At 41.0% G+C, this 24,536-nt stretch overlaps 2 protein-coding genes across 12 annotated transcripts in view; one reads left to right on the top strand and one right to left on the bottom strand.

The window, feature by feature from the left end:
• LOC119028146 (unconventional myosin-IXb) overlaps positions 1-13,505 on the bottom strand; it is a 60,321-nt gene extending 46,816 nt beyond the window's left edge. For 4 of the 9 annotated variants that reach the window (XR_005077620.1, XM_037113732.1, XM_037113733.1 and 1 more), the window contains exon 1: positions 13,106-13,505. The gene's annotated coding sequence lies outside the window, so the exon portion shown is untranslated. The remainder of the gene's footprint in view (positions 1-13,105) is intronic. The other 5 variants (XM_037113727.1, XM_037113729.1, XM_037113728.1 and 2 more) reach the window with 2 other exon arrangements.
• A 328-nt stretch (positions 13,506-13,833) lies between these two features.
• On the top strand, positions 13,834-22,893 carry s1pr4 (sphingosine-1-phosphate receptor 4). Of its 3 annotated transcripts, XM_037113736.1 has the most exons (3): positions 13,834-13,973; positions 20,331-20,350; positions 21,010-22,893. In XM_037113736.1, exon 3 carries the CDS (start codon positions 21,163-21,165, stop codon positions 22,405-22,407), a length of 1,245 nt encoding a protein of 414 aa, XP_036969631.1. In that variant the 5' UTR covers positions 13,834-13,973; positions 20,331-20,350; positions 21,010-21,162; the 3' UTR covers positions 22,408-22,893. The 3 variants fall into 3 exon arrangements, with proteins under 3 accessions (XP_036969631.1, XP_036969630.1, XP_036969632.1); XM_037113735.1 differs by lacking the exon at positions 20,331-20,350 and having other exon boundaries at positions 13,839-13,973; XM_037113737.1 differs by lacking the exon at positions 20,331-20,350 and having other exon boundaries at positions 13,866-13,977.
• The last annotated feature ends 1,643 nt before the right edge of the window (positions 22,894-24,536 follow it).

Here is a 24,536-nt window from a genome sequence, read left to right as displayed (position 1 = left end):
GAAGCAATTTGTGGTTTAAGAGAGCCTAGAGTTTGGAATAAAACCACCAGCCCAGATGAATAATGGTTAACCCACTTACCTAAGGAAATAATGATTACAAATATTTTTGGTACAAACAACAAAGCCAAATGTATCATGAGTAAAGTGTAGTACTAGAGCCAGAGTCAGCAAGCCCCCTGTATCATAAAATGTTATGCGCATTAGCCTTGTAAGTTAAAGTTAAACATAAACAACATACTGAGCAAAATTGGGGGGAAAGACAACAAGATAAAGAGAGGTCAGACAGGGCTGCTCAACAACACCGAGTCCTTGTAAGATCCATTTCAATATCAACATAACACTCTTAATTTCCTTGGAAATATAGCCATGAATAAAAAAAAATAAAAAAAAAACAGGAATCCCTTCATCTTTCCTCTGGAGGACCCAGTCCCATACTAATATGGCTAATGAGTAACTGCAGGGCTACAAAATCCTGTCATGAGTGTTGTATAAGACATTTCTGGATCTGACTCACAAAGGATGAGCAAAGTAGGTGAACTTGTAGAGACGAGTGATTCTGAGTATGTAGGAACAAGGGATGGTTTCAAGGAAATCTGTGAAAGATTAGCATTATCCCTCCCTCTCAAGTAGTTTCCATATAGAATACACTTTTCCAATTTTTTTGGCCAACATCACATTGATACCATGTCCTATGTAGCTTGTTAAATGGCTCCGTGTAAGTGATTTCTGACATCTTTAAACATCTTCAGACCTTGACTAGAACTCAAATTAAGCTAAGTTGGTTTAAACAGAGCTTCTTCCAACAACATGTGCTTGTAATGATGGGCCCGCTGAAGGCTTCGTAGGGCTGGGGAGGTTAACCATTTAAACATCTGTGCTGAAGTTAAACGTTTTGTTTTACACTGCAATTTCAAACATTTTTAAATCCCCAGGTCCACATACTATACTTCTAGAGTACATCTGTGTGCCAGGCTGTAACGTCATAGACCAAGCTCCTTTTCCTCTCCCAAGGGAAAGTAGAGCTGGGGCCACTGAAGTATCCATCACCACTACAACTCTCTCTGCATGACCTAATGGAGATGAGAGGGGCTGGCTCTTTGCCAAAGCAGGCTGCATTGTCCTCTGGGCACAATGAGAGACATAAGCAAAGGGAAGTACAGATTCACTCTGTGTGTGTGTGTGTGTGTGTGTGTGTGTGTGTGTGTGTGTGTGTGTGTGTGTGTGTGTGTCTGTGAGTGCTCCCTGTGGCTTACGGCCATGTGTGTGTGTGCTCTCTTAGGGATTCATAAATGCACTCAGACTTGTGTGATAAAGATTGCTCCTGTTGCTGAGTGGTGGTAAATCAGCCTCACAGTTGAGGCTCTATAGGAAGTGCAGATGCACCCAAAATGGCTGTGAATGGATCAGAGCCCTCCCACTAGAGCCATGTGGCCTATTCAAAGATGCAGCCTTTTGTTTAAAACCTCAATCAGGGAATTAACTCATCCAGCAGACACCAACTGGGCTCAATAAGACAAACACAGATAGAGAGAGAACTATGAAGAGAGAGTGAAGGAAAGGGGAGAAAAGGGGCACTAACAGCTCATCTCCTCCCCCCTGAATTTAAGTCAGCTCCCAGGCTGGCCAGCCACGGACAATAAAACCAGAGCCATGGAGCATCTGCTGCCTCCGTCTAAAGAAGAGTATAAAGGAGAGAGGAGCCGCAGGGATCCAGTCTTTGACTTGTTGATATTACCCTATTAATTCAGTATGGAGCACAGGCTCATGGTCAAAATCCTCTTCGGTGCCACAATTTGGCTGTTAGAAAAGGAGTATGGAGTGCAGATAAAGACATCACAGATGATATATCTAAGCCTAACTCTCAAAAATTAAATGCCACCATTTGCTTGTTTTTTAAAACCATAGCAAAACTCAAGCTAGCCAGCTGTCTGTCACAATGAATTACCTAAACTGCGATGGACAATTCTAATCAATTATAACACGGCCGTCTGAGTACACTCCATTGATCTGCCACTCCAAATATCATGTGTCTGAGTCATGTATTGACAAACTGAAGTGGGCCGCTGTTCATTTGACATCCCTCGGAGGAAGGTATGACCCTGAATCACATGCAGATCATTTCAACACAATGGATAACCTACTTTAAAACAACCTGAGCAACCTTTTGCTTAAGGCTATCAAACACTAGTTTTAGCCACAGCTTTATGAACTCCTTTTTTATGTACATTTCACAGCAGGTCAGTAATCCAAGAGGCCCGAGAACAGCCTTACAATACTCTCTCATGTCTCGCCACCCGTCTACCTCAGCTGTACCACTCAACTGCTTCCTTAACTGTGCCTCTTTACCGCCATCTCTCCTGTCATGTATTTCACAGAATCTCCACCAACGCTACCCTCCAATGCCTCCCCTTGACCTCCTGCTGGTCACCCCCCTCTGTTCCCCACCGCCTAACATTTGGCACTGCTGCTTTAACTCAGTCCAGATGCCGAGCCACACTGAGCAGAGGAGAAGCTGAGTCTTGAAGGAACTCTACTTATTTTAAGATCATGTCCTGGTGTTTTTAATTTACACATAGTGACCCTTTACTATTCTGCCACTCAGACCCAAGGGCAGTGAGCACGACAGAAAGGCCAACAAAACAGATTTGAATGAAACACAAAATATGTGTGTTCTGTTTCATCAAACCACTCAAAATGTGTTGCAGAGGGCTGAAAGAGCACAACGATCATGCAAATTCTCCACTAATCAAATCCCAGCCTTGAACGTCTGCCTTGCAGCGACTGACATCCCAAGGTCCTTTCATCCTTGAGGTTAATACTGGGACGAGACGATGTCAAGCAACCAAGATGGTTGAGAGAAATGTATGTTTTCAATCAGTGTGATGAGCCGAAACTCTAGATCCAAAGCAGCAGCATCCACATGAAACACACCAGACGAGTGAGGCCATAGCATGTCTGACTTAATGCATCCCAGAAGGCTCTTATGAGTCTGATTGGCTGTTTGGGATACCACACTGGTTGGTGGGGACTGGGGATTCAGGAGAGTTTTCCGGTCCAGTCACTCAGCCATGTTGGACTAATAGACTAGTTGAGAGCAGCGGTGGATAAACACAGTACAATGACAAAATGTAGGACACTTGTATGTTCATCCTTAGTATTACAGATCGTCCATAAATCCCACTGATTCCACTTTCTTTAATGGGAATATCTGCTTGTAACCCAGTGTTGTGTGACAGTAAAATAAATGTCTTTGGGGTTTGAAGTTCTGGTCAAACGAATTAGCAATTTGAGTATATATCAGCGTGGGTTTAAGAAGCTGAAATGGGAGATTTAATTAAGGAAGTACTGACATTTAAAAGGAAGTTGGTTTCGTGTGAATGAGGGTTGTTTCTATTGGTTTTGTTTTAAGCTGAACTCATAACAAAAATTGTGAGACAGATTCTTTTCTATGTAAATGAGCAGTGAGTTGTAAAGTTCTTCAGACAGTGCATGTCTTACCCACCCATTTTGTTTGTGGAAATGAAAACAAAGGTTCTTTAAATTCACATTGCAATGGTCTAGTGGGCTAACTGTCCTATTCATGTTTTTGTGTGCATCACCTGATAAAGCAGGCTGCCTAAAGATGTCTGCTCCTCATAGCATCAAAAAGACAGTCTGAATAAATGCCAATATTTGGTCAGCGTGTTTATTTATTTCAGGTGCATTTGATATGAGGGAAGCGGCGGCTGCTCAGGATGGTCTCCAGTGACGGAAACACTTCCTTCCCAGCCAGCGTGATGAACTACAGGCACAAACACACACAACCATACAGTATGTCATCTGGAGATGTGGGGCAGCTGCAGGCAGAAATCAGGAAGAGGAGAAAAGGAAGCGAAGGGAAAGAGGCAGACAGAGGGGATTATTGTACACGCTCACTCATGTGGGCTACGCTGCTCTAACAACACTTCCCAAACACATGACTCCATTGTAGCACCAGAATAGTCACTGTACTGCCCCAAGTTCATACTTATTTTAAATCCCTTACTCCTGCTGCCAGTTACACACGCAACACAACCACTTTTCTTTAATTCCTGGGGGGGAAAAAATGTTCAGACAGTGGTACAATGATGAAATCTTGATCTCAAAATGGCTTGTTTGTAATAAGGTATGGCTAATTATTCTCATTACCGATTAACCTGCAGATTATTTTCACAATTAATAGTTTAGTCTATAAAGTGTGGACATTTTTTAAAATAATTCTCATTGCAATTTTCAGAGTCTAAAGTGACATCTTTAGACTGCTTCGTTTGTCCAACCAACAGTCCAAAACCAAAAGGACAAAAGACCATTTGCTTACTATCATGAATGATAAAAAATAGGCAGGAGAAGATACTTCTGACCTATAGCTAACACAAACTAAGGCCTCTGCTCTATATTCTATGGCACCATTTTTTAGTGTGGGTGGCTCAGAGCAGTGCCAAACCACGATCTACCAACTAGAAACAAGTCCATGTTTTTTGTGATATTACTCACTGTACATTTTACACATGCCTTGACCTCAGCTTAAATTTATAGTGGGACAAATAGCAGCAGGAGGGCTACAAAAAAAAAATGAAGAATGTGTAATGAAGGGGAGAAACAAAGGGGAAAAGGCATAATCTCAGACATTCTGACCATACAAAAGATTATATGCCGTGCAGCAAATATAATCTATTGAAACCATCTTCCCTGTGGTGTGTCCTGATGATGTTTGGGTGGCCTGGCAGATCCACAAACCAGAGAGTAGGTGATAAGCATCTTAGAAAGGATAACGTCGTTTTAACATCTAGGCCTATGGCGACCTTTTTCTAAATCTACCCTTCTACTATCATTTTAAAAGAAGTGGACAGGCAGAGGCTGAAGTGATAAACAAAACTAATAGTTGAAAGAAACAACGCCACTGAAGCTATTTTTCAAAAGGCATTTCCTCCTACGGCCCCTTTCCTTTTTTCTGTACGGATCACATCATGGCTCTGACCACCGCCCCTCTTCTACCTGAGCCAGACATCCTCAATGATTTCTGTCAGATGAAATGTAATTTACATATGGAGTCATTCATCAGTGACCAAGAGTCAGACGCCATGTTATAAATAGAGCAAAAACAAACAGAACAGAGCAGAACCCAGCCAATATGGAGCACATGGCCAAGGTCTACTGTTCCTCTCTCTCTCTACCCTCAGCTTGTCTCTTTCTTTCCATCTCTTTCCCCCCTCTGTGCCTCCCTTGTCTGTACTTTTCTGTGCTTTGCTTTTTTGCTTTCACTTCTCTTGTCACTCTCCACAGCCTTTAAGGCATCCAGTGGTAAGACTGAGCTACAGATTGGAACAAGGTTCAAACCTATTGCTGAATACAGAGAGCGATACATGCCAAAAAAATATTGTAATAATATATTTCATCGTGAAATGTCAGTCAAAACCAATGCTTCTTTTCCAGCGAAATTAACGGGCCTACGTGGGTTTTTGTAAACGTGGGTATACCGGCCAAAAATTGCCTATTGACCCCATTCCTGTTAGGTATTTTCATAGCCAGGACGTCAAACATTTTCGGCTTCAAAACATGGCTGAGCAGCTTTCATAGGAATGAATGGGGCTCTGCCTCCAACACTGCGTCCAGTAATAAAACGTCCTTGAACAGACCGTCTTAGATTTAGATCAAAGCAGAGCTGAGGTGATAAAAAAATTAGTCAGTTGCCCTGGTTGTAAATGCAGATTTTACACGTTCCCATGGCACACAAAAGCCTGATGTTAGTGGGTTTAAGTGGGATTTTTGACCACTTAGGGTAAAACCTAAATCACAATTACAGCATTTATGCATTATGAGGCCTTGCATTTTCTAAAATGATTAAGCTTCGTTTAGGTATGTTAATGGTTTTTGTTATATATATATTATCTCCAATTTTATTATGAAGTTTCAAATGTGGAACAGTGGCTTGGTGGAACCTGTCGCTCTCTCGCTTTTCTCGCCCTGTTTACTGTCATTCTGTTCCTGTAGAATGAATCCATAAAATCATCTAAAGTTAAAAACACCTTGAACTAATTAGAACAACAAACTTTGAGTGCTTCCAGTGGCGCTGCATGGACTTTGTATGCTTAAGTCCAACTCTGTGCCACTTTTGCCATTGTCCTCTGTAACACACTGGCTTCCTTTCACCCTGGCAGATATAATGGGAATATTTTGTCACCTCTCTACCGCCTTGCCTGGCTACGTTTATTCATTTTTCCCTCAGTTAATTTCAGAAGGAGTGAGTAAGGAATGACGTTTGAGTCCATTTCCTTGTACTTGTCCATAACTCTCAACCCAAGATGTTAAGTTCGACCCAATTTTTCCCAATACACTCACACCCTTAAAAGAGGTTTTCAGACTAAGTATTAGATTAGATGCCGTTTCATTCCCTTTAGAGAGTCTTAAGACTTCAGGTTCATTCTTAAACTCTTTCCTTCTCTGTATTTGCACCTGTATAATATGTGTGGAAAATGCAAATGCACTGAACAAAAGAGATCACAACCTGAACTTCAATTTTCCTGGTCATTACAATGTCAATGTGCAATGTGCATATTTACTTCAATAACAAAGGTAGGAGTGTACATAATTACTGCAATACTTTAAGTGCACTAAAACAAAACCAACTATTTATACAACAGCAGGCATTCAAAGTATGATACATTATGCTAATTGTGTAACTTCTGAAAGATCCTGTGGGGAAATTAGATAGGTGATGCCTGTTTTAAATTTGCTAGGGAATACTTTTGTAGTAAAATTTAGCAGGAAAAAAAGAGCCTGTAAAACGCTCTTAGGGCTACTTTCTTTCTGCTTCCTCCAACTGTTGGAAGAACTGATCATAATGTCATTATGATAGACATTTAGGGTAACAATAATGGGAGATATTCTCAGGACAGGTTCCTTCCTGGCCCTTGTTAACTAGAGATGGACAAGCAGAGCAACAGCAAATAAAGCCTCAGGGTGTGCCCTCTCTGTGCCCATAATCCAGAGCCAAGGGACAGGATCAGTGACCGCAGAGAGGATGGCGGGGGAGGTTATAGCACTCACCACAGCCATCAACATTCTCCTTCCTGAGGGTGACCACTGCAGCTGAGGGGGCAGGGAGTGAGTGACAGAAAAGGTTCAACGCAATACATGAGACATGAAATGTGAGATACAAGCAAAAATTATGTACACTTTGTGCAAAACGTTGCATGTGCTGACCAGCAGTGATACTGAGAGTTGGAACATGTTTTTACTTCAACAAAGTAGTTTGTCAGACTTATGTGAAAGATGTCACAATCTGTGGTGGATAGTTAGTATGTTTTTGTCTGGTGGCCCTGTGAGGCTGCTGCTCAGTTTTGGTCCACAAGTTGCAGGCTGTGACTGGGTGATGTTAAACCACAGGAGTCTCTGCTGGATTGAAAGCCAATGCAACAAAATCACTGACAGTAACAATCCAACTCCTGTCAAAAAAGAATAACAATCTCTGACAATTAAGGGCTACTGTGTGCAGCACAACTAGTAAAACTGCATTATTTTTGTTATTTCTCACTTTACAATCCATACCTTTGAATGTGATGAGAACTGATGTAAACATTGCCGATGTCACTACTTAGAGGATAGTAACAATCAAGTTTTTAGATGTAGATCTTTTAACTGAAATGTCAGATGAAATCAGTGTGCTCAATCTGCCTCCAAGTGGTAAAAATATGTCTTCTGTGACATTGACAAACCACTTTTCACTTCACTGTGGAAAATTCTTGAGTTGTACATTTTGCTTAAAACTATTGCTCAGCTTATAACTGGGCATATAATCAGAATCTAAACAGGCAGATCTGGTATAATCATAATCACCACAATCAAGCTTTGATCCCCATTATCTTGACTTGGATGTGTTTGGACCCCGCAATAAAGGCACAACAAACAAATGCACTGCAAGTAGGCCATCCCTAAACAGCGGGTCTGCCTTTTCCTCACTTATACCCTATCATTACTGCTGCGTCTATTTTTAAAGCTCATAAATTCAGCTCGCCACATTGAAAGAGCCAAGTTACCAAGGAGTATGTGGAATTGATGACTTTAAAACCTCACCACTCTCCCTCTCTTTACCTCTCCTTGTCTACTACTCACGCAGACTGCAAACTTTCTCCATCTGGTCCAGTCTCTTGGCAAAATACAGGTCATTGCAAATCCACACTGCAAAGCTCAGTTAACAGCTTTCTGCAGAATACAAGACTATTTTTCTCCCATCGTTCACCACAGAAACGCAGACCCCAGAGCATTCCTGTCACGTTACTACACAAGAGCTGACACACTGTATGTACACAAAAGCATGCACAAATGCACACATACTGGTGTCCCAGTTCTCCTTTCTGACCTCCTTCTTTCCACTCACCCCTTCCTGTCTCCATACGCATACCCAGCTCACTTTACTGAGTGAGAAGGTAACACTGACGGGAATCTTTCAGTTTCTATCTAAATCAGCTGTCAACATTTGTAATGAAAAGATATGGGGATTAAAATTTCTGAGTGATACTGCCCTATCTTAAATACTGAATCAGTCAGTGGGTTTACAAAATGAAGAATGACACCTAACACAGCCCATTGTCATGTTCTTGAGGAGTAGTGTTAGGAACAGTATGATACAGACATCTTACTGATGAGCACTGAGGTAGTAGAAACACAAGCCACTACATGTTTGACTTTCTTTGCCAAGCCCTTGGCAAATGGCAATCAACGCTTCAGTATGCTTTATGTAGGAGCAGACAAACTGACACTTTGTCAACATTTGTTTCTCAATATTTACTTTGGATGAAATGGATGGAAACTATCATATTAAAAAAACACAAAATCGTAAGATAATGTTTAGTCATGCCATTTGTGTTTTGCCATTTACTTTTAGTCCACACACAATAAGTTGGAAATAATAATCAGATAGGGCTGCATAAAATGGTTAAAGAAAAAGCATGTTATTATCTTTGGCTGATACTGCAATTGCAATATGATTCACAATTCAATTTAACTTAACTAAGAAAAGCAATCATATTATGATGACATTACATTTGTTGAGGTCTGTGCCAACCAAACATGCTTTGTCTCATCTTCAGAGGTATCTCTTCAGCACTACAGTCTGTCATTAAAAGGTTGTTTGTCAGATATTTTACCTTATTCAATAAAGCTCACTGCAGCTTCTCAGTTTTGACATTGCACTAGCCATATTGCGTTTTCAATTATTTTTTGATTAGAAATTTCTCGAAATAGATGAGTTAACCGATGTATCCGTCCTACTCAGGATGTTCTTCACAGCCATGTGACTGCAGGTGTATGCGTCATTCCACAGGTGGCTGCGTCATTCCACAGGTGGCCTTTATCATCTTGATCCAGTACACCACCTGCACATGGAGACACTGCACATGCTGCTAAGGGACTCTGCAGCCACAGCACACCATGGCTCAACCTGTTCTGCTGTCCTTGTTCTGTCAGAGACCTAAACTAATCATATTCTGAAGCAAAAACCAAAGAAGGAACAAACTAACTGAAAAAGGTTGAAGACTGAACTTATCAACAGGGTGACAACACAGTACACAAATTGCATCTTTGCTTTGAACTAGACAAGCACACAAAAGACATAAAGAAATTCTGCATCAATATTTTGTGTTTTCACAATCAGTGATAACATGAGAATCTCGGCCAACCTTGCACAGCGTGCAGGTTTTGTATATAAAAACCAAACAAAATGGCAGTGTGGTTGGCATAGCTGACATATATACAGCATATCAGACAGCCGTCAATTTGGCCTAATTTTCCATTTGAATGAGTCAACAAAAGCTATGAGGAACAAAACAGAGTTTCCATGTAATTTCAGAAACCCACAACACATTTGATGCTGAAAACCTGCGAGATAAGATAGACACTAAACAGAAGTGCTGACAGATCCCATGCAGCCTCCACAAAGACGCTTTCACTAATGCTAAACAGCCTAATTTCATCTAAAAAATACAAAGCTCTATTGAAGCTAGCTACCAAAATACACCTACGAGCACCATGTAAAAATAACAGTCTTTCTTCATTACCAGTCTTAATCATTGTTGATTTTTACATTTTTATAAACCGTCTTGCTGGCTGGGGTTGTGGTGTCACGGCAGAGAGCAGCTTGCTTGATAAGCAGTGCATTAGGAAACAACTTCAGTTCCTCTAATGTGGTTCAGGTCGATCATCCAAAACAGCTACAGGCCTAAATGCATTAAAAACTCATACTACAATAAGCAGGACACAGCCGCGGTAGATAACACCAGCAGCTTCATGGACCGTTAAAACACACAAAGCTTTGCTGACATAAGGCTGATTTATAGGGTTATCATCTGTGTGTGAGGAAATTAATATTTCATAACACACAAGGTAGGATTTAGTGGCTCTAAATAAATGCAATAAATCTGAATATGAAAGCTGAGTCTGAGCAAACCCTTGAATCTCTCCTCTGAGAAATGTTGGCCCAGCTATGATTGAAGCAATTATCTTTTCATCCGCAGTTTCACACAATTGCATCCGCCAGGATGTGTAGACCAATTACAACTCAAGGCTGAGCAGGAGACATAATTGGTCTTCCTTACCCCATCCCCCTTCTTGTCCTCAACCACTGTCAGCTCTGCAGCAGGGTTTGCAGAGTACCAACCATTAGCAAAGGATCACACTTTTCTTTAAAAGATGGCAGAGAGCTATTTTGAGGTCTGTCAGAGTACTTCAAAGCATTTTAAGGAGGCATAGGATTAAATTGGCCGTATTGCAACATAATTTGAGGGGTTTCTGTTTGCAATCATTTCGAAAAGATGGAACAGAGTGAAAACAACACATTTTGCTTAATATTACATCTCAAGTACATCACCGCGTGGTCATACCTGGATATTATCTGTATTCAGCTACCTGCCCCATCTCCTTTTTTTAAATTTAAAAATAGTTACTATAATTGAAACTGTGAGACAGGAAGTATTTTAATAAACGGGCTCTGACTGTTAAGCTTTCTCTGAGGGATTGAAATGTTAATTAGATTTTGAAAATGACAGATGGGGACCTCGACTGAATTGAATATGCCGATGCTTGGTCTGCAGCACAGTGTAGTTGGCAATAGCTACACCAACACCAGTGGGCTTACAGGTGCTGAACACACATCCTTTAAACCATCACATACCTCCTGTGTCACTACCAATTACAGATGAAGGTGATATTTTCTGTCAAATCATCTTTACTGTCATTGATTACCTTACATACAGTGTTTCAACAGAATCATTCCGCAATGCTCATCAAGGTTATATTTGATAGCTCTATTGGCTATTACATTTATGAATTAATATAAATAACAGACATGCAAGTTAATGATGCATAAATGAAATATAAATCGACATTCTGTTTGATGTCACTTCATGAGTTTAGCCTTGAAGGCTTAATTCAAGTACTGTCTGGCAGTGCTCTTCTTTTTATTGAGATGTCTTTTTAATGAGATGTCACTTGCATTTATGTCCACCGCTGATGTGTTGTAGTTGATAAGCTGTGGTTTGCTTTTCTGCATCTGATCAAGTCTGATGAAAATTGGTCCCTGACTGTTTTATAATGGCTATTTGTTATTACTGTACCTATTTATTCAGCAATTTGTATTAATATGCTTTAAGAATCATGTCAGGAGTAATTTGCCTTGGTGTTTTTGTGCATTAAAGTAAACACATCGAGTAGGAAAAAAATATAAAGGAAGTACTGCATGTCAAGATATATGAATATACAACTGACGTTAAATCTGTAAGATCTGTAGTTTTACCCACTACAGCTTGATGCTCCACGGAGCTGTTTTGCGGGGTCACAGTAGTGCCATGCATCCCTCAACCCTCCAGCAGGTGAATATTTAGAAGTTTCAACACTCTTGACAATTTTACAGCCATTTATGAAAGCCTGGGTCACAACATCTTGGCCCATTATAGAGCTGCCAGGGTGACAGAGAGGAAGTGTAAGTGCAACATTTTCACCATGAGGAAACAACTTGCTAATAAGGCCACTGAACAACCAGTGTCTTCAGACTAAACGAAATCAGAAAAATGGAAAAAGGGAAACGGAGTGGGAAAGGAACTTTCGAGTGGAGTCCATATGTGTGTAATTTTAGTGTTCCTATGTATGATGACTTTTTTCCACCACCCAGACGTTAGTCATGTAGAGAGAGCTCGCAGCCTGCGTGGAAGATGGTGTTAAGGTTTGGTCAGTGTGCTACTGTATGGAAGAAACTACAGGACGGTCACATCTATGTGTTTTTAAATGCGTTTGTTATGACATGACATTAATCGACATGTAAGCCACATCATGATTTTTAGATATCCACCTCATAGATGGATATCTAAAAGATAGATATGTAGCACCGTTGTTGTTGCATTATGCTACTTCTCCTATCACTGACAATCAAGGCTGTACTCAGCCATAAATTGTGCCCATGGAGGACACATAATAACAGTTATGATGCACTGGTAATTTAGATAAGTTGTAGTTTCCCTCTTCTAGACTATTCTGGTTTGCTTTATGTCAAAGACCAAAGACTACAAAAACTGTAGCACTTTTCCCTCAGTGAAAACTAGTCTTACTGACTTTAACAAAACAGCCACCCCATTGACATGTAGGTTAGTCACATTATCAACCAGGCCTGAGGACACAGCACTTCAACAAGTCAGCCTACATTCTCAGCTCATTCACACATTGGGTGCAACTATGCTACCGACCGAGCAGGCGACATGCAGCCATCGACTTTTTATCGTTACAGTCCGCCAGTTAGTAAAGCTAGTAAAAAGCTAGCTCCATTTGAGCTCGTAAAAAAAAAAAAAAAAAAAAAAAAAACGTGAAAAAACGGTTACACGTTACGAGCAAGTGTGCTAGTTCAGAATAACTTCCTATAACTTAACAGCTCTGTCAACGCAGCGTCTGAGAGTCATACAGTTTTAAACACGTTACCGACAAGAATCCAAATATGTGTCGATAAATTCAATCAGTTTGCGATAGAACGTTACAATTTTCAATCAAGGGAACACGCTCGTACAAAGCCAAGCACACAAACAAACAGCATTTACCGCAACGTTACCTTTCCCGGCTGTTCTTCTCATTGTCTTGGTGTAATCCTTGACTGGTGGGAAAATAAATAACAACCAAGTCGCAGCTTGTTTTCGGTTCGTGGTGTGTTTTTCCTCCTCTGAAGAAACAGTGACTTGAACCAACCGGGCTAACAACGGTGGAGTCCCAGACAGATAAGACAAAGCTCCCGGTTGAGTCGGTTTGAAGGTTTGAAACCAGGGAGGGGAGAATTTTTTTTAAAAAAACGAACCGACTAGAAGAAGGAAAAAAAACGGAGCCTACTCACAGGCTTGTATTAAATAAAGAAGAACGGCCTCTGGAATAAACTAGGGTCAAAAGTCCACTATTTCCTGACAGACTGTGTGAGAGCGGACCGGCTAACATGCTAGCCTGTCGCTACTTCCTTTCTCTTTGCCTAAACAGAAGCAGTCTGAGCGGTGAAAAAAAAAAAAGTTGAAAAAGGCACCGGCCAGATTCTATACAATGCAGGCACCCTGTTGCTCCGGGACATTTATTGAAGAACAGCGCCCCCCTCAGGATTACAACGGTGGTACTACACGTCTGCACAAATGCCCTGGTGATGGAGACAAGTGTATTTTGTATTTAACCAGATAAAAATTAATCACAGTGTACGATAGCTGCCAGGTTTTGTGTGATAACGACTGGACTAGATTCTGGCTTCAGCCACCCGCAGTTTTTACTTTCAGTGGAACTTTCTGTTGCTATAGAGACTATAGAGACCACCGCTAGCACAGTTCACCAACAGTTTGAATTCAACTGTCATTTCAACGGCCACCATTTTGTCACATCTTTCTTGGAGCAAATGTTGTCAGTACATCTCTTATCCTCTCTCCCTCGCGGCCTTCTTGTAGCAATATGTAGGTACATGTTTTTTGTATTATAGCTGTTTGCTGATTGTTGATTTGTACGTTTGCCGCTAATGCTAATGTCAGATGTCATGCAAATTAGCTACATGTTGCTAAAAGAGGGGTGGGTACAGTTTAAGTGGATGTTTGAATATCGCTGAAAACGAGCGCAGTGGCAAACACAAGTTGCTGATACTTGCACTTATTGTTAAAATAATCTTCACAGATGAACACAGCATTTGTTATTCTCATAGTGTAATGAAATGACTAGAGGTTCAAGCTTCATCTGGTAACCTCAGAGAGAGACAAGGAAAGGGTTACAATAACCAAACTGAACACTAAACCAGTAGCAGGGGCTGTCACATTCGCAATGAGTAAACGCTTTATAATTCATTTGTGGGATATTTAATGATGTATTTTATTTTGTGGAACAAACCATAGACATTATTTCAAGCATTTAACTGAGAGCCAATTGAAAAAAAAAAACAACTAATTGACTGTGAGATGAGGGATCTGGTTGTGCAGAAATGCTAGCCAATTTTAGGACTACAGACTTCAGCACTCTGTAGGGCTGCCATGATATCAGATTTTTACTGGACAAAAAGCATTCATGATAACAATATTATCAAGATATATAGAGAGAGAAATTTTGGAAAAGGATGCTCTCAGTCGAAGTCATCGTAACTTTTTTTTTTTTTGCTGTGTGTTGTCCTTTTTTGTCAAATGCACAACATTCATTTTAGGAGTCTGTGTAACCATAAATGTCTGTTGTTTCGACATGAATTTGCACAGCAGTAGTAAATCAATCAATAGCAGCCACACGCCAGATCCCTGCCACACACCAGCTAGCTAACAGTTAACTGTTACTGCAGCTTCTTCTTTTCATTGCTGTATGGCGGTTGGCAACCAGTGTTAAGGTGCATTACTGCCAGCAACTCTAACAACGCAAGAACAGAATATTACAGAAACAGACACAATATCAATATTTCATTTTTTAATTATCATGATTATTATCAGTGCTGGTTATTGGCAATAGCCCTTGTTGCCTGAACAACATTCTAAGAAACAGGTTACCACAGGGCTAAATTTAAGGCCTACGTATTTAGCTCTGCACACTCACACTTTTAGAATGTATGTGTATGTTCACAAGAGTCAGATCTTGTACCTAAAATAACCTGTTAGAAGTCAAATTCATGCATTTAAATTGCACTGTACCTAAGTAGAAATATTTTTAATGACTTTTATTGGCTGATGTCTGCACTTTTGTAAACTAATCTTAAACTAATTCATCGTTAAAATACCTATCGCCTCACTCTTGTGTCTGGTTTGTTATGTGGTATTTATTTGTCTCTATGTCTAATCCAGCCCTGTTTTCATAGTATGACCATTTCCTCCATCCAGTAAACCCTTCAGATTAACCACTGTCTTCAAACTTTGGTAGACATCAGACACTCACTACATAGACAGGTTTTGGTAGAGGACCTTGCTCAGTATGTAAAACCCAGAGTCCAAAATACACAGAGGCATGGAAGTTTTATTAATACAGCACCACTCAGACATCTGGCAATTCAAAATGCTTTACAAGAAACAAATTGAAATAAGACATTAAGAAATTGTTAACATTGCAAATAGAAGTCAATAACAACATAAAGCAAAATAAGCAGATACATTTTAGAGATAAAAAAGTGAAATCATTATCTACAATTTGATTTAAAAAAGAATTCTAATTCAGTGTATATCTGCAATCATTGCTTGATTCCAATCACAAGTCTCAAAAAAAATTCTGTGGCATTTCATAATTTAAGTATGTTTTTCAGTTGTTTTTTAACTTCCGGCAGTGTCACATTGTTGCTGTATGTGTGATGACTGTAATACTACCCTATAGCCACCAGATGATGCCTGTACACCACTGCAAGTACTGTAAGTAGCTGCAAGGACTGGAAGTAGAGACTCAGGCAACCATATTAGTAAGAGACAGATTATTTCATAAGGCCGTTAGTTGGTCAGATGGCGTCAACATAATGAAAAGCTCTGTATTGTGACCAACAACCTCTCAACCATGAGATTGTAATTACTATTTTTTTTTTCGCTTTGGGTCTAGTAACATCATAACAGCCCTTTCTCTAACAAATTGGCCATAATTGCCTCCATAACCAATTTTAACCATTTCCAGCTTCCTTTTTTACCACAGAGTGCTCATGATTGTTGTTGTTTGTTGTTTTGAGCACACCCTGGAAGTTGATGTCAGAGACCCACAACAGGAAGGGACATGGTTTCCACAGATGCCTGAAGCACCACTAATCATGAAATTTGTTTTCATATCAACAACTAATCAAGTGGCTGTGTGTAATGTGAAAGAGCTGGTGGTGTAGTGGGTGTGTATGTAGGCAAACTGCAGGATTGTAGGTAGGCTATAACACCTTTTTATAAGACAGCAGTGCATGTGTATGCTGAAGAGAACCAACAGTCTGCAGGTTTTCATTCCAACCGGTGCCCTCAGCATTAGTGTCAGAGGCCGCACTGCTGGGGTTCACTCGTCTGTACACTCGCCTATGAAACAAAATGTTGTTGTTTTGTCAGTTTTTTATTTTGCTCATTTTTGGTGTCCTGCACCTGGAACGCTTTGACGTCCGAAGTTGGAAGTCTAGACTAGGATATGAAGACCTCCGTGGTTGTCTGGAACGCAGCATTAGTCCACGTGTGTTCCTTCACTTGTTGTCAGTTCATCTGTTTTCATCCTCGTGTCACTTCTGTGTTTTCACGTCTGTTTCCTCGTCCTGTTTTGCTCCTCGTGTCTTCCTGCCTCTGCTCATCATGCGTCTTGTGGTTCTGGCTTTCTTCCCCCGTGCCCTTAGGGTTTACTCTGAGTTATGTTTGAGTATTTCTCTGAGTTACCCCAGCCAGCTTTTGTTGCCTGCCTTTGGTTGCCAGCCTTTGTCATTTGGATTTCAGCTGGGTTATCTTGTTTTTCACCCACCTGTCTTTGTGTATGCAAACTTTTGAACAAACCCAACTCTGCGCAACATATTTGTCCATCCGTGGGCTTACACGACAGGACTTCCGCCTGTTGTGGAGTTCTTTTGCATACAAGTTGTCAACAAATGAGTAAATGCAGCTTGAATTTACTGAAGAATCTTTAATAACATGTAACTGGGACATGCTGCGCAGCTTGGGGTGAAACCTAAAAGGGGAACTCCACAGATTTTACGCATCGAAGTCTGTTTACATCTGCTGGGGAGAACGACTTCATATGTGGAAACAAAGTTGTGTAAAGCCATTCGAGCCTCCAGAGGAAAGTGCACAAAATCTTATAAATTACCTCAAGTGATGTAACTTGAGTCGGTGTTGATTGGTTTTGAAGAAGAAAATGAAAAGATCTGGGGTTCTGCCCGATCTGCCCAAATCGCTGACTGAACTATCGGCAGTCGAGTTGCATTATGAGAAATGTACACACCAATTTTTGACCAGGAAGATGAAAGTGTGTTATAAAAAAGACGCAGTGCCTGATACTGCTCCATTAATTCTGATGCTACGTTTTACTGTCCAGTACAGTCCAACAACAACGCTTTGTAACAGAAGTGCAGTGCTTACTTAGTGGATTACTCTCAACGCTTCAGATCTAAACGCAAGACAATCAGTGAAGTGAGAGCAACAGGTGTTTTCAATCACTCGAAGGCCCCTGTTGCCGCGGTCTGAACACACAGACAGCAGTTTAGCTGCAGTCTTCTTGGTTGTTTTATTGTCTCATTTTTCCACACTTTTCTGGTATGCAAAATATACATTAAAAAAACAAAGGTGGGTCTGAAGACATTAACACCACTTAGCCACCTCCATGCTTGGACCTGAGCAGCAAATACCAAAAGCTGAACACAAAGACAAATACGGAATTGCATTACGATGAAGTCTTTGTAACACTGAATAAATGCTGACACTGAGAAAAATTCTCTCACTTCTACATGTGTTTGTTACGGGAAAAGTACTGAGCGGCCTCACACATTTCCGACCCTTTCTTTAAGCAATGCTGTGGACTATGTTTAAAACAGGGGACGTCTGAAACCATTAAGATCATGTCGAATTTTGTGTCATCTGATTGATCATATCTCATAAGTGATCCAATTGTTTATCTTAATATATAAAGAAATTAGCAACAAACACTCAGTTTTATTAATTTAAACACCTACATCCCTCTGCATTCATACATTTCATTTTCAAAGCAAAACAGGAAGCTCAGGAACCCAATATTACAGAATAATCAGTCATCAGTCAAGCCACACACAAGGAAGCCTCATCTAACATGAGTTAAAACAAGGGGGCAGAACAGTAAATATGAAAACACAAAAAGTCAATATGAGTAATTAACAGCACTAAAGGCAATTCACCAGGAAAAATCACAGAAAAATTAGGAGACGACAGCGCCTATCAACGCGGAACAGGATAAACAAATATATTTAAAAAGGGGGGGATATCATGAGACAAAAATGTCCCCAACTGACTCGAGGGCACAAGCAAAATGTTGTTTGCCACTACAGTAAAAGTCGACAGTGCTGACTTTGCTTATCAGTTAAGGCACAAACAGACGCGCGCGCACACACACACACACACACACATACCCACACTTGTGGTCTAGAATACGCACTTCGTGGTTACAGTGTTGTTTGAAGTCGTATTTTCAGAGTAAGGGCGTTTTCAGCAGTTGTCGTGGGTGTTGTTAACACTTCAGGTTGCAATGGCTTGTTGTTGAAAAATGTGTTTTCCTTTTTCCTCATTGTATTTACAAGTGTAGACATGCAACAGCATACTTCATCATATCTTCTATCTCATATAAGTATTTTCTGTAAAGATTATGTATGCATGTCTGGGTTTGTTTTACATGTCAGGAGTGAAAAGCAGAAGTTGAGCTAGAAATTATCTCCATACATTTCATGGGAACGGCCCATGAATGTCACATCTCGTTGCTTCTACAAATGTAGGTCAAGTCCCTCAAAGTTATATTTAACCTATGCAGGGTTTCTGTCTTTACACGTGTTCTCCTTTCTTGCTTAAATGAAGAAACCATGCACACTGGAGAACCGTCAAGTTAAACTGCAGAAACACATCTGTGATGGACACAGATAGAAGATGATAGCTAGTGCCCACTTGCAATTTATCTTATTACTAAAATAATATTTTCTATGAGCATGAAAACAATATTTTCATGGAGAAACATTTGAGGTATTGGCACGATTGTAGTTTTCTCAAAGGTTTCATTTGGCCCTTTTTAGCATGCTTTTGAAGCATTTGATAAATGATAATTATGGTGCAGTGATGCAATTAGAGCCTATTTTGCTGAAAGCTTTGAATATATAATCATACTGTGGCTCTTTGAAAACTCTGCTCTGAAGGGCAAATGTGTTCTGGATTTACTCATATTTGAGAAGTGGTTTCTTGATTTTGGGGTCTGGCACCACTTTCTTGGTGCTTGCAAGATGCCTCACAAGATGCCTCACAAGATGCCTCACAAGATGCCTCTCAGTATTTTATGTGTTCATGGTTGACTTGACGCTGCCTGTCTTATGGCATGTGGTTGGAGGTTTGTAAAGTGTGCCACGCATGGCAGCATCAACAGCATGAAGTGAACAGTGTGACCGTGGCCTGTCAGCGCAAACCAACAACCACAGCTGTGCGATGAGACATATGAAACCTCCTATCTAAGGGAGGGGCACATTTCCATCTGATTGGGAGTTCCTGTTTTTCGCACTTGTACTTTCTCAGAAAAATTGAGAAAAATAAACTCTAATTTAAGGCTTTTGTAATAACCTTGACAAGGTGCCAAGGCCTCGGAGGTGCAAGTGAGATTGCCACATGTCCATTGAGTCACGTCCTTTACTACTGGCTGGGTACAGCAGCATGTGTTTTGAAAGAGCCTTTCCCGTATAGGTTACCAGAGGGCAGCTTGAGCAACTGGATTTAATGTGCTGTTGTATGAAAGTCTGTGGGATGTGCTGCGAAAACGTGACGTTCGTGCACCCGAAAAGTGGACGAAAATGGTTTAATAACCTTTATAATAAAATAGATTTTGTGAAATGGACGGTACTCATCTAGCAATTTTGTTTTCTTCCACTGGGAAATTTTAAAGTTGAAGGCAACTGTGAAATCCTAACAGTTCTCACTGTTTAAAAGGTGATGGAACAAAAGTGACTGCAATCTCTCTGTTGCATTACACGTGTGTGTGTGTGTGTGTGTGTGTGTGTGTGTGTGTGTGTGTGTGTGTGTGTGTGTGTGTGTGTGTGTGTGTGGTGTTTTGGGTGGGGTGTTTTACTACCTAACCTTATTTGGCTCACTTCCCCATCAAAATGTGTTGCCAAAATCTGTATCTTCTCACACACTCAGCATCATCACCAGCAGCCAGAGTAAGTACCCTCCTCTGCACTCACTTCAGACGTACTTCACAGCTATTATAATTACCCTTAATGGATTTTATCAGTATATAATAGCATAACATTTGAATGCAATATAAATTATTTTATCTTTTAAACAGATTTTCAGAATTTCCACTTAACTGTTGTGTTCCTCGATGTGGAAAAATAAATGTTTCTATATAGTATATAGTTTTTGTCTGAGATTTAAATTTAAAACAAAATGAACCTTGAAAAAAAAGCTTTGTATTCATGTTGCCATTTTTGATCAATTAGTGAGTTTTGGGGAAAAAGAAGGACAACTTGATGTTTTTGCCTATTTTGCAACTATTTATGATTATATAGTGTGTGAAGTTAGTCAGCATTTTAAAAGAGCTTTTAAAAAGTCATTTTTCCAGCATTCATGTAACAAACAATGTGCGTATGTCCTCCATGTTGTGATTTAAATGCCCTATGCAGGTGCTCACTCATCCTGTGTTAACCACAGGAGGGTGGAGTGCTGTGGAGGCATTTAAAAGATGCCCCTTTAAACTGATTTAAAGCACCTCACTGAGGAAGCGCACAGCAAAGCTATGAAATGGAGTGTTCTTTTTACTTTTGTGCAGATTCTGTGTTGAAATTGTTTCTTATTCCTTCTTCTTTCGCCTCCTCAGGTGTGTGTTGTGCGCAGGCAGAGCTCCAGCGGTTAGAGTGACGATAGCCTGTTTGATCGCAGGAGTTTCACACTAATTCCCCGGCAGCTCGTACCAGCTCTGTTCAGCCTGTTCACACCCACAGCCTTGATCTTGACCAGCCCGTTCACCAGTATGGATGTCTTCTCCGCCCTCACCTCCCCCTCCTCCTGCCCCCACATGTACCACTTACCCAGTTATCCCAGTAACGTCACCACATCAGACACCACCGCTTCAGCCAGTGAGATCAGCCATGTGATCCTGCGCCATTACAACCACACCGGCCGCCTGCAGAACAGGACCATCTCAAACAGCCAGAACCACATCAGTGTCACCGCGGCCGTCTTCCTCTTCTTAAGTATTTTCATCATCCTGGAGAATCTGCTGGTGCTGGTGGCCGTCATCTCCCGCATCCGCAACAGCCGGCGCTGGGTTTATGTCTGCATTGCCAACATCACGCTGAGTGACCTCATCACCGGTGCTGCCTATGTGGTCAACATCTGTTTGTCAGGCAGCCAGACGTTTCGCCTCACCCCTGCTCTGTGGCTCTTCAGGGAAGGGATGCTGTTTGTGGCACTGGCAGCTTCCATATTCAGCTTGCTACTGATTGCTGTGGAGCGTTACACCACCATGATGAAGCCGCTACCCCAGAAGTCGGCCAAGAAGAGTTACTACAGGATCTTTGGCTTGGTGGTACTCTGCTGGCTTTTGGCCATGGTGATTGGCTTCCTCCCATTGATGGGCTGGAACTGTGTGTGCAGCTTGGAAGGATGCTCCACCCTCCTCCCTCTCTACTCAAAGTCCTACATCTTTTTCTCTCTGATCATATTCTTCATCATCCTCCTGGCTATTGGGGTGCTCTATGGTGCCATCTACTGCCACGTACACAGGAGTGCACAGCTGGGGCCGCAGCGCAGTCGAAAGCGCTCCTTGGCCCTGCTTAAAACTGTGATCTCCATCGTTGGAGTCTTTATGCTCTGCTGGGGGCCACTCTTCGTGCTGTTGCTGGTGGATTTCTTCTGTGTCTCCCGCCAGTGTGCTCTGCTGTTCAGTGCAGACTTTTGCATCGCACTGGCCGTCCTCAACTCCGGCCTGAACCCCATCATCTATGCCCTGGGCAGCAGTGACATGAGGAGGGCTATCGCAGAGCTGCTGTGCTGCTGCTGCCTGAGGTCTGGCCTCTGTCACCCAGACACATTCACATCCAAGGACACCAGCAGCACCTCTGAAACCAGGAGGGACAGCCTGAGAAACAGTTTTAATAAGGTCAGGAATCTGAGCGTGGCCTCCCCGCCATCAACGCCCAGCAAGCCTCGCAGGGCAACCAAAAAATACAGGCTGAGCTCCACCACCAGCTGCCTGTCAGTTTCAAGTGGTTAAACCACAACACGCTCCCCTCCCAAGCACACAAGACCTGTGTGCACTGATACACATCTAACTGTTTCCTCCCAGTTTTGGTTTGACTGTTCGATGCTTTGCATGCAGGTAGTTGCACCAGTGATTACACACTGTGAGAAAAGCCGTTAAAATCTAAATTTATACTTGAGATTGCAATAATATATCACAAGAAGCCAGAGCTCTTTGTCTATAACCAGATTTTCTATAACATATTGATCTGTTGTTGCACTGTGCTTGTTTCTATTATCTTTTCAAAATAAAAAATAAAAAAAGTTTTATTTGTGTAAAAAAAAGTGTATATTTAGGCAGTTTATTTACAAGAAGTATTTTTTTATATAAGAGTTAAAGATAAATGTATGTAGAAATATGTATAAACATGTATTGCATTAACATTTTGTGTAAGTCTGATGTTTTACTGTTTTGTACAACTGATGAAATTATAAATAAAGTTTATTTTTCTCTACTTGAGGTCATGTTGTTCAGTACCTACCTCTGCCTCCCTCTGGGGGGAGACACAACATCGAAGCCCTCACTGGCTCCTGCCGATGGTTCAGATGATTTATAGTGCTCGTGATTTTTCCATCCTGAAAATAAACGTAACAGTACAGTAACCTCTAGACAAAAGCTTGATAGATTCCTAAACTCGCCATACCTGAATTCTACATTCTAAACATTAGAGAGAGACATATTTTCATCTCTGATCTTTGTTCACTCATCAGTTTAATGCAGGCTTTGCAAAACACTTGTGACTACATGAGAGAACATTTTCTTGGTTTTAGTTTTAAAGGTTCATCTTTGTTATTCCTAACAGATTCCCAAGAAGGCCTTTTCCAGGCTTCTCTCCCCTCCCTGCTTTTCTGACAAGATGACTGATTAAAGTTCAGCTCAGAGAAGGGGAGGACCGGGACTGCAGCCCCAAAGGCACACAAAGCCAGGGCTAACTGATAAATTCATTATGACAGTCTGGCAGGGAGGATAGATAAGCTTTAGCAGATAACATGCACCTGTAAGTTATACAGCTTCAGTATACTGTACCTCTGCTACTGTTTGTCTTGATGTGAGACTGTGTAGCATTTTCACAAAACAAAAACCACCAGGCCTGGGGTTCTGCAGAGCGCGCTTTCTGGAAGTTTCACCCTTATATATTTCATGAAACAGCCACTGCTATAGAACGGTGGAAGAAGGCGCACTCTCGTTAGGTGAGAGAAATCGATACTGAGTGCTATTTAAAGGTTGAAGATTTGAAAGTTCACTCTTTCAGTATAACAGGTTTGCTTTTCTTTCTGAAGAATCTTTTTTTCACACTTGGGTAGAAGCCTGGTTCTCATTTCAAATCTCATGACATCCAAAAAAAACCCCCCCATTTCTGTATAGGATTAGAGCTTCGTGACTCATAAAGCTACATTATTATTATTTGCTAAGCATTAAACACTCAAAGTCTCAGCTAATTTGTAGCAGGGTGGTGCCTGTTTGATCTGATTTTGCTTGTCGGTGGCCTGGAAACATCAGCAAACAACCAACCGCCATCAGATTCTGATTCAAATGATGCTAAATGCTCAGATTTACAGTATGTGTCATCGACTCCACCCACTTCAAACCAGTGATAAAAGCACGTACAAAAACCCACAGAAAACAGGAATATTTCATGTTTTTATTATTATTCTTTTGTGCAGACAACCGTGTGCTCACTGAGCACTAAAGCGTTCAGAGTTAGGATCTGATTGAGAAAATATGTTTTAAGGCTGTTTAACGCTGAAGGGCCCGGGCGAGCAGGAAACCAGTTTTATGGCATGTAAAAGAAAAGTTTTTACTTAAGTAACTATTAAAATCTAAAACCCACAAGTTTAATGTGGGTGTTATGTGTAAAACTGAAACCCATTTGAAAGCCCTCAAAACAACAGTCTGTCAGCAGCGTTAATGATTGATGTATTTTTACAACTGAAATGATTTATTGTTACAAATGATAGTTTTCGGATGTACTGTGGTAAGAGACTGCGCTTGGTGTGTGTGTGCGTGTGTGTGCGTGTGCGTGTGTGTGTGTGTGAGTCGCGTTCACAAGCCCATGCTGATGATAAAAGAGATTAAGCAAGATGGTGAGATGGTGAAAATGT

The sequence above is a fragment of the Acanthopagrus latus genome, chromosome 11 (genome assembly GCF_904848185.1).
Source record: "Acanthopagrus latus isolate v.2019 chromosome 11, fAcaLat1.1, whole genome shotgun sequence".
In the NCBI taxonomy this organism is placed as follows: Eukaryota; Metazoa; Chordata; class Actinopteri; order Spariformes; family Sparidae; genus Acanthopagrus; species Acanthopagrus latus.
The sequence above is the reverse complement of the archived record's forward strand: the minus strand, read 5'-3'. Positions and strand labels throughout refer to the sequence as shown.

What these genes read in the sequence shown, in the direction of transcription:
- s1pr4 (XM_037113736.1), top strand. Translation starts at nt 21,163, where the DNA reads ATGGATGTCTTCTCCGCCCTCACCTCCCCCTCCTCCTGCCCCCACATG.